At 51.8% G+C, this 12438-nt stretch overlaps 1 protein-coding gene across 1 annotated transcript in view; it reads left to right on the top strand.

The window, feature by feature from the left end:
• Positions 1–11469, top strand: part of LOC110575385 (cytochrome c-like) — a 44938-nt gene extending 33469 nt beyond the window's left edge. Inside the window, exon 2 of the mRNA XM_044913821.1 lies at positions 11336–11469. Within this exon, the coding sequence (XP_044769756.1) occupies positions 11336–11469 (134 nt within the window). The remainder of the gene's footprint in view (positions 1–11335) is intronic.
• Positions 11470–12438: the final 969 nt, after the last annotated feature.

Below are 12438 nucleotides of genomic sequence, written 5' to 3'. Positions count from 1 at the left end.
CCTGAGAAAGGGATCAAGGCCCAATCCTCTGACCTGTCTTTACTCGTTCACTCAGTGACTAAAACACATCTCAGACTTGTCAGGTCCAAATACGAACCCTTGCTTGGCTTCTCCAGAGCCATCCTGCCGCCATCTTCCCCATCCAGGCACAAGGCATTCCTGGTCTCTGTTTGCTCAGCCACAGCCTTGGTATCATCCTTGACCCTCTTACCTCCCACACCCCCCATCCAATCTTCCAACGAATCTCATTGATTCTACCATCAAAATGTATCCGGAATCCAACTACTGCTCATCACCTCCCCAGCTGCCACCACCATTACCTACCCTGGACTGACACAGCAACCATCTACCGAGTCTTGCAACATGCATCCTTATCGTCTGCACTTGGTCTCCACACTGCAGGCAGAGTTCTTAGGCCTTCTTGGTTTTCAAAGTACTTTTGCATAAGTTACACACACATACACACACACACAGTAAAAAAGGGCAGGGAATTGTCACTCCCATTTGACAGATGAGAAACATGGAGGCCCAGAACAGTGATGTAATCGGCCCAAAGAGGTACACAGAGAAGCTGCAATCCAGGGCTCTTACCATGATGTTGTACGCTCCTTGACCCCTCTAACTCCCAGAATTTCCTATGGGCACATCTGAGAATTACACACACACACACACACACACACACTCCACCCCACCCAGAGGATGCAGGAGGTCAGGTAAGGAGGAGGTCAAGGAGCCCAGGAGAGACGGTCTTCTCTCTGCCTTGGATTAGTTGGGGAAATGTGAGTCAATCACTTTTCTTTGGTGTGTGATGCCCCCTGGGGTTCACTCTTAGAAAATGCAGTTGATTATCTAAGAAAGCTTTTGGGTGGGGGACAGGCTTTGAAGGCGATGGAGGTGCCTGGGACTCTGACCACGCTCCCTCCCAGCAGAGGTCTTTGTTTCTTAAAAGCCAGAGTTTGTGTCCAGATGGGTGAGGATCATGCTGCTCCTTCTAAAGCTTACTCATCCATACCTCACAGGAACCCAAATTGGTACAGCTTTCCTGAAAGCAGTTACTAAAAAAAAAAAAAAAAAAAAAGTCAAGATTTAAAAAAAGGTTTTGAATGACATGCCCTTATATACTGCTAAATGAAAAATTAGAACAAAAATGCATATAAAAATGCTATCCATGTACACATCTATGAAAGGTAGACACACAAACGACACCAATGAGTCTCTCTGGATTAGGATTAGGTTTTATTTTTCTTTTCGTTATAATTTCTTAAATTTTCTGCACAGCAGGTTTCACTTTTCTAAAGTCAAGTTTTATAAAGGAAAAAATACATAAATAAAGCCCTTTCCACCTGGTGCCCTGCCCCTGTTGCCTACTCAGAGCTGGTCAGAATGTCCCCTTCGAAATTTATTCAGTAAGCAAAGGGCAAGTGGAAGATTTGTCCACTGGTGGGCACATGTGTGCATTCCGGTGGGGAGCTTCTGGACACAGTGCCTTACCCAAGCATGTCAGAGTCCCAGCGGGGGAGGGGGTGGTGATAGAAGGGACAGAAGAGATTCCCTGGGGACCAAGAAAACTCAGATCTCAGAGAGAAGGACTCAAGAGAGAGTTGACGACCAAGATTCTCAGGCAGAGAGGAATATGGGCTGCAGAGAGATCACGTATGTGTGCCCAGGACCAGAGAAGTGACTAGATATGCCCAAGGTCACACAGCAGATGGTGACAGGGTATGTCTGGTGTTCAGACCACCTTCCTCCAATTCCTGAGTTCTTTCCACACACCAGCAACCTAGAACTTTCAGGAAACTCCCACAGAAATGCAAATTAGCACAACGGTGAGAAAACACTATTGGCAGCAAATTTTAAGTTTGACGCGATGGAAGGTTGATGAGGGTGTTGGGGAAAGGATATGCTCATGTATGCTACTGGTAGGAGTTAGATTGGTTTAGCCACTGTGCGGAGCAATTTGCAGTACCTGTGAAATTTTTAAATGCATCGTATGACCCCACAGACCCACCCCTCAGTATTATCTACCCCAGAAAAACACCCACCTGAGTGTATGCAGAGGTGATCATTGAGGTGTTGTGTCATCTTGAAAAATTAAAACCATTCTAAATATCTATCAACTGGAGAAGGGTTAAATAAAATATGACACATCTGACCTGTGGAATAGTTTGAACAGTGGGGGAAAAAAGGTCTCCATGTACAATGTGTACAATGTGGAAAGTTCTCCATGGAGTTTTGTGGAGTGAAAAATGCCAGAAGCAAGTCACAGAATGATAGAGTATTTAACAATTGATATAAAACCACACAGACAGATGCACAGTATCATCTGTTTTCCATGGGTCCATAGAAAAACACTTGGAAAATCCCCCCAAAAAACTGTTAACAGCAGTGACCTATGGTTTGGGTGTGATTGGCGGTAGATGGGAGAATGGTGAATCTGTACTCTTTTAACGTGTGAAGAGGAAAGTGTATCCATCTATTGCTTGTGTCATCAAAAATTCATTATTAAAAAGAAAGTGATAAGAGAAAGACCCAAAGGAGGAAAGGGAGGGAGGCAGGAGCCACCCAGGAGGATGCGGCTTGCAGCAGGCCCACAAGGACAGGCGACAGGAACTGAGACCCCACTGAGAGAGAAGAATCCGGCAGGAGCAGAGACTGGGGCACAGAGGTGCGCGGCTCCGGGGCCGCCCTCGCTTTCCCAGAAGGAGCGGGCGGCCAGGCCTGGGGCGCTGGGCTGGGTCCCGGCAGGTGCCCGGCCGTCCCTGCACGCCCGGCGGTCAGCACACCTGGGAACCACTGTCAAGCGCCCAGGGGCCTCCCCAGGCCTGGAAGAGGCAGACAGAGGCAGGTTTGGAAAGAGCCCACCTGTTCTTATGGGAAAGGGAGAACCCACCGCCCTGCCTATCCCCACCCGCAGCCCTCCCAGGGCTCCCCGCCCTGCTCCCGTAGCAGCGCCTGCCCATGTCCTCCTCCCATCAGGGCCTGAGGGAGCAGCAGGGGCAGCTGAGGCCAGCGGGGAAGAAAGAGGGGGCTTGCCCAAGGTGAAGAAGGGCTGTGCCAAGGCCCGTAATCACAGGCTCTTTCCAGGCTCCCATATGCCCCTAGGTTCAAATCCCTGCTCCACCTCTCCGTCTGTGCCCTTAGCAACCCCCTCTCTTTAATTGAGCCAGAATTCACCTACCACAGAATTCACCCTTTTGAAGTGTGCAGTGTTTAATATAGTCACAAAATCAAGCCACCATCACCACCATCTAATCCCAGAACATTTTCATCACCAGGAAGAGAAACCCCATAGGAACAGTCACTCCTCTTCCCCCGGCCCCTGGCAACCATGACTCGACTTTCCTATCTCTGTAGATCTGACCATTCCGGACATTTCACATAAATGGAATGGTACAGTATGTGGCTTTTTGTGTCTGGTTTCTTTCACTTAGCATAATGCTTTCAAAGTTAACTCATGAGGTAGCATGTGTCAGTCCTCCATGCCTTTTACTGCTAAATAGTAGTCCATGGCATGGACCTACATTTTGTTTATCCTCTCATTAGTTGTTGGACAATGTGGTTACTTCCACTTTGGGGCTATTATGAATAATGCTGTTATGAACATTCATGTACAGTTTTTAAGCAGACATGTTTTCCATTCTCTTGGGGCTATGCCTAGCAGTGGAATTGCTGAGTCGTGTGGTAACTCGAGGTTTAACTTTTTGAGACACTGTCAACCTTTCCTCCTATTACATTCCCACCGGCCCCATTTCTTATCCTCTCTGAACCTCAGTTTCTCGTTGGCAAAGCTTCAGTATTGATACTTAACCTTACAGACTGGCTGTAAGAACTGGATGAGCTAAAGTATCGAAAGCAGTTAGCATATAGTAGGTGTTCAATAAGTGGAATTATTATAATTACAAAACCTATAGGACTCTGAGCCTGTTCCTTCTGCTTCCCTTCAAATCTGACTCGGCATCTACTCTTCATTATCTCCACTTATTTTACCTATTTCTTGAAATTTCCTTGAATTAACTCTACTGTGAAGCACAATTTCGGCTGCCTGCTCACTTGCGCACGGGCTCATGTGCTCTCCATCGCGCGCGCACACACACGCACACGCACACCATTCAATAGGGACCTAAGCTCAAGCTAAATGGAAAGTAAAATCTCCCCCCCCCCCACCCCACATCATGGTATGTTAGAGCTGGAATCCATTACTACGGTGGTTCTTAAAGTGTGGGACCCAGACCGGCAGCACCTGGGAAGTTGTTAAAATGCAAATCCTCATATCCCATCCTATAGACACACTGAATCCAGGGACACTGGGGATGAGCCCCAGCGATCTGTGGTGATTCTAATACACACTAAAGTTCCCAAATTGTGAAGGAGGAAACTGGGGCACAGAGAAATTGTTACGGAACCTGGACTGGATCACCCGATGGAAGATCCAAACGGCACCCGGAGATCTTGGAGGATAGGAGGTTTATTTAACGCGAGCAGGCTCAGAGGAGACTGATCTCCAAGGGTCTGAGCGCCGAGCACAAACGAAGGGGGCAATTTATACACTTCTACTTCTGCATACTGGGCACTTTTGGCGTGTGCGCGAAGTGGGGCAGGGAGAAGAACCCGGATTGGTGCGCGTGCGGGAAGCAGAGCAGGAGAAGAACCCAGAAGAGCCCTGGGGCAGGGGCTGGGACTCTCCCGCTGGCTTGGTCGGCCATCTTAGGACACAGATTTTCCTTATCATTCCCCACTTTGATGCCCCTTTAAACACCTAGTTTAGACGGCATCATTTTCATTCTCTAAGGTGTGATAGTGAGTAACGAGCAACTGGAGTCTGATTTTAGCAATCTGAGCAGTGATAAACCTAGTAAGGGCATTAAGAATACAAGGACCAGGGTGCCTGGGTGGCTCAGTCGGTTAAGTGACTGCCTTCGGCTCAGGTCATGATCCTGGAGTCCCGGGATCGAGTCCCGCATCGGGCTCCCTGCTCAGCGGGGAGTCTGCTTCTCCCTCTGACCCTCCCCCCTCTCATGTGCTCTCTCTCATTCTCTCTCTCTCAAATAAATAAATAAAATCTTAAAAAAAAAAGAATACAAGGACCAAATGCTACTATGAGGAGGCGCAAAAGGAGGGGGCCGACGAGGGGGGCGAACCAAGGGAATCATCGTGAGAGGGAATCCCACCAAGTTGTCCGCTGGAGTGTTGCCCACCAGCGATGTACTTGTTCCTGTAATTGGGTCAGAGTTTCTTGGACCACTCCCGACTCATTAGTATAGAAACAACCTTCCTCCTGTAAGAAGAGGCAGAGGCCCCCTTGCGCGGCCATGAGCAAGTGCCCGTTTTGGAGGACCACTGTGGCCAGTGAATCGAGTTGGCACTGCAGGGCCAGGGCCGACTGAGTGAGGGCAGAAAAATCCGCCGTGAGTTGTTGAGTTAACCCCTGGTACTGAACCTGAGACATCCCGACGCCAGTGGCGCTAAGGGCAACACCTGATGCTGCCAGCAGGCTCATGATAAGAGGGATGGCCGCAGGGGAGCTTCGAGGGTGGCTAGGAGGTTCCCCCTATGAGTGGGGCATCGCTCCCGGGGAGGACTGAAAGATCGGGTAAGAGACTGACAAGCGTGCATGATTGATGGCCCAGGGTGATGCAGATGTATACACCTTGATCACAAGCCAGAGAAGTGTTGTTAGGCGCACAGACCCGACTGTGGCCCGTGATGGGAGAGGAAGAATTGCCATACAGCGGGACCGGAGCCAGAAAGGGATAATCTGAGGTCCCCGGTGCTGAGGTGGGAGGTGACATGGTGGACTGGTTGAGGATGACACCTAGGTATTGGACGGGCCGGGCTTCATACAGATCCAGCAGTCAGACCGTAGGGGTGGATTTGAGCGGTTAAGCACTTGGTGGGAGGCGTTAATCATACCTAACAGTTGCGCTATAGATGCTTGCTGTGTGTGGGTGGAGGACCCAGGGGGCCCCAGGGATACGCCGGGCCGAGCTACTGTCTGTCTGACTCTGAGGGTTGACTGCAAGGCTTGGGGAGAACACGGACTTAACCATAAACTTGGCCGTGGGCTTGGTCCCTATAGAGTGATATTGGCCCCACAGGAGAGTGATTCCTGTGGCCCATGATGTGGCATTGCATTCTGGGACTGAGAGAGTGAGCAGTATACAGTGATTGTTAGGGCAAGAAGATGGGGTGGCGCTGCGTGACAAGGAAATCTGGATGTCACTGCGCTGTTTGAGGTGCCACCACCCATTGGACCATTGTTCCATTCCCGGCCAAGTTGCCACCCAGGACTCACATCCCCGGGCTTGTGAGCAGAACTGAGGGCAAGTGTTTGGCTGTTGAGGTGTAGGGTCCCCACAGATGTAGATATATACCAGCCGGTAACCTGAGTGAAGGCCATGGTAGGAACACCGTCTATGAGGTTCCCAGGACGTATCAAGAAGCTGGCATCCATCAAAATGGAGGTCAACCTTTGGTGTGTGCCCATCCCGGGTGGAAGAAGTCAGTGAGGGTGCTGGTGGTGCGGGATTGAGGGGGATAAGCTGGAAAGTCCCTTTGCTAGTAATGGTGATACGAGAGTTTGCCCCCCTTGCCGGGCTGGGCAAGCTAGAGGCAGTGCGGAGGAACAGCACACCAGGTAGTAGAAGACCAGGACTGACTGGGGCCAGGAAAGCCATGGTGAAATGAGCTCAGGAGTAGACAGCAGAGGGCCAGTGAAAGTGGGGTCTATGACCTTAGGTAGAGGGAGCCATCATGGCTAACCTGTCAGCAGATGAAACTCGTGGACAAGTAAGTGCAGTAATACACCCTAGGGTCACCCAATAAGCAATGACAATAGCAAGCCTCTGGGGGAAAGTCCAGTCAGGAGGGGCAACAGTGTAGAGTCCAACTCCCAAGATGAGGGAAATCACGCCGATGAGAGCCAGGGACCACGGTGAGCAGGTGTCCATCAGTCGGTGGGGTCTCGTCGAAGGTGAAGCCACAGCGGGTTTGTGAAGTCTGGCTGGACTCTCCACTGGCATGGCTCCTCGTCCGAATGATGAGCTTTCTTCACTCTGGAGTGGTGGACCCATGGGGTGACACCTGAGACCTTGAGGGCAGTAGGGGTGGTTAGAACAACAGTGTGGGGCCCTGTCCACTGCAGTTTGAGGGTGTCTTTTTCCCAATCTTTGACCCAAACTGAGTCCCCTGTCTGGAAGGAGTGTACCTGAGACTCTAAGGAGATTGGGGCCCTCTCAATGGTGTACTTTTGTAATTTATGTAGGGTGGCCCCCAGGGCCTGAAGCTGCTCCTTTATCCCTTTATCTCCAACCTTATGTAAGTTTCCTGGAAGGCTTCCCAAGCACGGGGGAGGCCATCCATATATTAATTCGAATGGGGAGAAACTTGATGTCCTGGGCATGCAGCAAGCACGCAGGAGAGCTAGGGGTAGCAGATCCGGCCATGGGAGGTTAGTCTCCTGACAAAACTTAGCTAAGGTTCCCTTGAGGGTGCGATTCATTCGCTCCACCTTCCCTGAACTTTGGGGCTGGTAAGTGGTGTGCAGTCTCAAGGTCATGTTGAGAGATTTGGTCAAGACCTGTATAAGGTCTGCTACAAATGTAGGTCCATTGTCACTATGGATTGTTAATGGCAGGCAGAACTGGGGCACGATCTCCTGCAAGAGGACTTTAGCTACTTCCCGGCTTTGCTCCATCCTAATCGGGAAGGCTTCGACCCACCCAGAGTATGTGCACACTATTACTAGGAGATATCTGAACCCCGTGGTCAGCTGCACATCTGTGAAGTCTACCTCTAGATCCTTGAAGGGGGTTGCTCCCACCCTCTGGACACCTGGCGGGGACCGCGGTGCCATCCGAGCCTTATTTTTAGCACATTATGCACCATTCACTCGTTGCTCGGCACAGTGCTGGCAGCTGACTGATGTAGTAGTGCTTCTTGAGAAGCGCCTCTAATGCAGTTTTTCCCAGATGAGTGAGTTGGTGGTGTTCCCTGACTAGATGCCCTCCAGTTGCTGTTGGAACAAAGATGTGCCCGTCTGGCATCATCCACCATCCCTTTACAGTCAGCCATGGCCCATTCCTTTTCCTTTTTAGTGTCATTGGGCGGAGGGACTTCTTCCGGGGGTGGTAGGGCCATGGTGAGGGAAGGGGCTCTGTCCATGTCCTCACTGGCTGTGGTCTTGGCTGCCTCATCTGCCAGACGATTTCCCCGCGCTATGGGGTCGTCTCCTTTCTGATGTCCCTTACAGCGCAGGATTGCTACTTCCTTTGGAAGCCAGACGGCTTTGAGGAGTCTCAGTATCTCCTCCTTGTTCTTGATAACTTTTCCTGCTGCGGTTAGGAGGCCCCTCTCCTTGTGGATGGCTCCATGTATATGTACAGTAGTGAAGGCGTACCAAGAGTCAGTATAGATGTTGACTCGCTTCCCTCCCCAAGGGTGAGGGCTCGGACTAAGGCATATAATTCAGCCCGTTGAGCTGACCATCCAGCTGGTAATGCCTTAGCTTCTAGGACTTCAGTGGTTGTGGTTACTGCATAACCCGCTTTCCGGGCACCCTCTTGTAGGTACCGTTTCGAGGGTGACCCGTGGGTTTTCGCAGAGGAGCCCTTGGTATTGTGCTAGCCGAGAGTTGGAAAGGAAGCAGTGTCCCTGTGCATTCATGAGGGACAAACTGCATGAGGGACCTTGACGTTAAGTTCTTGCCCCAGGGTAAGTTTGTCCGCCTCCTTGGTAGGACTGTGGCTGCCAGCACCCTGAGGCATGGTGGCCATCCCGCTGCCACGGGGTCCAGCTTCTTTGACAGATATGCAACTGGCCATTGCCAGGGCCCAACAGTCTGGGTAAGTACCCCGAGCGCTATCTTTTCTTTTTCATGTACAAAGAGATTGAAGGGTTTCTCTGTATCTGGTAGGCCCAGGGCTGGATCCTATCCCAGGGCGGTCTTTATCTCTGTGAAGGTGGCTTCTGCTTCCTCAGTCCAGGCAGGGGGTTCTCGATCTGGTCCCCCTAACAGATCATAGAGGGATCTTGCTATTGCCGAGAACGCAGGGATCCAGATGCGGCAGAATCCTGCAGCCCCCAGGAATTCTCGTAGGCCCCTTTTTGTCTGGGGCTATGGCAGGGAGATGATGACTTTCTTTCTCTCTGGCCCTAGTTCTCTTTTCCCTTGGGTGAGGAGGAAACCAAGGTATCAGACCTGTTGTTGGCAGATTTGTGCCTTCTTCCATAAGACTCCGTACCCCGAGTCTGACAGGAGCTGTAGGAGGGCCTTTGTGCCTTTTGTGCAGTCTCCCTATGTGTCACTGGTGAGGAGGAGGTCATTCACATACTGGAGGAGGGTGCATCATGTGGCCTCTGTTGGGAAGCTGGAGAGGTCCACGGCCAGCCCTTCCCCAAAGAGGGTTGGTGAGTTCTTAAAGCCCTGTGGGAGGCGCGTCCAAGTCAGTTGCATCTGGCGCCCTGTATCAGGTTCAGATCATTCAAAGGCAAACAGTGGCTGGCTCTGGGGAGCTAAGCGGAGGCAGAAGCCATCCTTCAAATCTAGGCAAGTGAACCATCTGGCCCTCCCTGTAATTTGGCCGAGGAGGGTGTATGGATTCAGGACCACTGGGTGCAGAGAGATGGTCACCTTGTTGATGGCCTGCAGGTCTTGAACTGGTCGGTATCCCCCTCCTAGCTTCCTGACTAGCAGGAGTGGGGTATTCCAGGCTGACTGGCACTTGACTAGAATACCTGCTTCTTTGAGTTTGGCCAGATGTTCTTGGATGCCGATCTTAGCTTCTTGTGGAAGGGGGTATTACCTTTGCCTCTGAGGTTGGGCTCCTGGGATCAGTTCAGCAATGACAGGGGCCCGATTCTGGGCTAGTCCAGGTGGGTTGTTTTCAGCCCATACTGAAGGGAAGGCGAGTCTGAACTCCGGTGGGCTGCTCAGTTGGGCCTGGGCACAGAATAGCCTTCATTCTTCCCTTGGCGTGGTAATTGCTAGTATTAGAGACCCCGTCTCCTCTTGCCTTTGGTTCAGTTGGAAGCTAGTGTGTCCAGTGGGCTCAAAGGTTATCTGAGCCCTAAGCTTGGAGAGTATGTCTCAGCCCAGGAGAGGGATGGGGCAATCAGGCAGATAAAGGAATTCATGTCAGACCTTGTGGCTCCCAAGTTCACACTGGCAAGCCTGGCAAAAGGGCTGTTGTATTGCCCGTGTCCTGGTGGCCCCAAGGATGGTCGCAGTCCTTTTGCTGAAAGGGGCCACTGGGGTGGTGACAACAAAGTACTCGGCCCCAGTATCAACCATAAAAGTCACTGGTTGGCCCCCCACCTTCATTCTGACCATGCGCTCATGGGGGCCAAGGAAGAAAGAGCCTGGTCGCCCTCAGTCTGAGTCCATTCCCGCAAGGCCTATGAGGTCCTCCTCTCAGGGTTCTTCCTTGTAGCAGCTGGGCTTCTGAGCCTTTCCCCGGTTGTGACATTCGTTTTTCCAGTAGACACATTGATCCCTTGCCAAGGATGTTCTGGGTCTCCCCCCTTTCGGTGGTCGGGGTCTCCCCGCCTTTGTGTTGTCCTTTTCTTTCAGGGCGATGGCGAGGAGGCTGACTTTCTTTTTCATCTTTTTGTTGGCTTCCCGTTCACATGCGACCTCCCTGTTCACCTAAACCTTATCAGCAGTCTCTATTAGCTGGGTGATGTTCATCCTGGCGAAACCCTTCAGTTTCTGAAGTTTTTTTCTGATGTCTGGGGTGGTCTGAGCCACTAAGGAGGTGTTTACCACCTGTTGGCTTTCCTGTGCCAACAGGGTCAAATGGAGTGTATATCCTGTAGGCTTCACATAGTCTTTCATTGTAGTCCCGGGGGACTACCCTGGTTACTGAGTGACTGAGGATACCTTAGTCATGTTCATGGGTTTCTTAGCTCCTGCCCGGATTCCCCAGAGGCGGGCCTCCTGGTACCAGCGGACATGGGCCTGTCCCTCGGTTGTGGTGAAGTCCCATGCTGGGCGCTCTTCAGGTGCAGCCCTATTAGCCCAGGCAGCAGGGTCGATGACTCCCACTGGTGCGTGCTCTTCCAGGTACTGCCGTGCACCTTTCATTATTCTCCTCCTTTCCTCTGTGTTAAACAGGGTGCGGAGTAACTGTTGGCAGTCTTCCCAGGTTGGCTGATGAGTCTGGAAGAGGAATTCTATGAGGTCTACCATGGCCTGTAGTTTCTCAGAGTAGGATGGGGTGTTATGTTTCCAGTTGAGGAGGTCGGTGGTGGAGAAGGACTGATAATACATCATGGAACGGCCAGTTTGGACTGTCCCATCTTCATCGCGCCTCTCGGGTTCCTGCGTCTCTCGTACCAGCATTTGGAGGGCGCTTGCGCCTGGCCTGGGGCACAGCCTGGCTGCTGGTCCTGGAGAAAGTGGATCCTTTGGGCCTGGGGGTGCCGGTGAAACCGATGGCGGCGGAGTGTCTGGAGCTGAAGGGCCAGGTGTAGATGGTCTTGGGGGTATGTACGGTGAGGGCAGAATCGGTTCATCCTCGGGATCTCCGGCTAGGATTTGTAGAGACTGGGGTTTTTGCTCATTTTCTTTAGGTAGCTTGGATGAGGTGATTAAGACCCTGGCCTGTCCCTGCCTATTGCAAGCGAATCGCACCCAGTGGGGAAGGATCTGGGCAATTCCTAGCCAGGAGCCAATATACGGAAACTGGTCAGAGTATCCTGGTTCTCCTGTTAGGACTCACCATACTCGACGAATCGTTGGTACATCCAATGTCCCTTCTGAAGGCCACCCGACATCAAAGGTGGGCCATTCCAATTCACATAGGGTTCTCAACTTGCCAGGGTTCATCCTGACTCCACAGTCTCCCAAAAAACCCTTTCTTGAAATTTTTTATCATGGTCTCCAGAACCATAGGTTTACTCTGCCCTGACCCCATGGTGATGTCCCCGTGTGCAGTGGCACAGAGACAAAGGGGGGGGTGCCTCCTGAGGTGAGGAGACCAATCAGGTGCCTGTCTAGCTGTGTCCCGAAGGAGCTTAGGTGAGGCTTAGCCGTAGCCGTCTCAGCGTTGTGACTTACGATCGGAAACTATTCCAGTGCGGCCATAGACTGTATGCTGTTCACCACAGAATCGCAGACAGGCCCACTCAGACCCCGGAGGCTTCTGGGGACCTTAAGGGTGCCCGCCCGTGGAGTCACAGAATCAGTCCGCTTGAGCAAGCCAGGTCGGACTGCACAGTCACTCACACATTCACACTCCAGAAGTTATTACATTCCCTCCCTGGGAATCCCTACCTGAGAAACCTCTAAGAGGTCTCTGGGAGGTGATCAGGCTCCCCTTCCACCCCAATGAGGGTGGGCCTGTCTGGGTCCTGGGGCCCTAGGCCTTACCGGAATCCAACGTCGGGACCAGGCCCTCACCTGCCAAGTCTCCTTGAGTCCGGCGGGAACAGCAGAGCGGG

The sequence above is a fragment of the Neomonachus schauinslandi genome, chromosome 4 (assembly GCF_002201575.2).
Source record: "Neomonachus schauinslandi chromosome 4, ASM220157v2, whole genome shotgun sequence".
Lineage (NCBI taxonomy): Eukaryota > Metazoa > Chordata > Mammalia > Carnivora > Phocidae > Neomonachus > Neomonachus schauinslandi.
The sequence above is the reverse complement of the archived record's forward strand: the minus strand, read 5'-3'. Positions and strand labels throughout refer to the sequence as shown.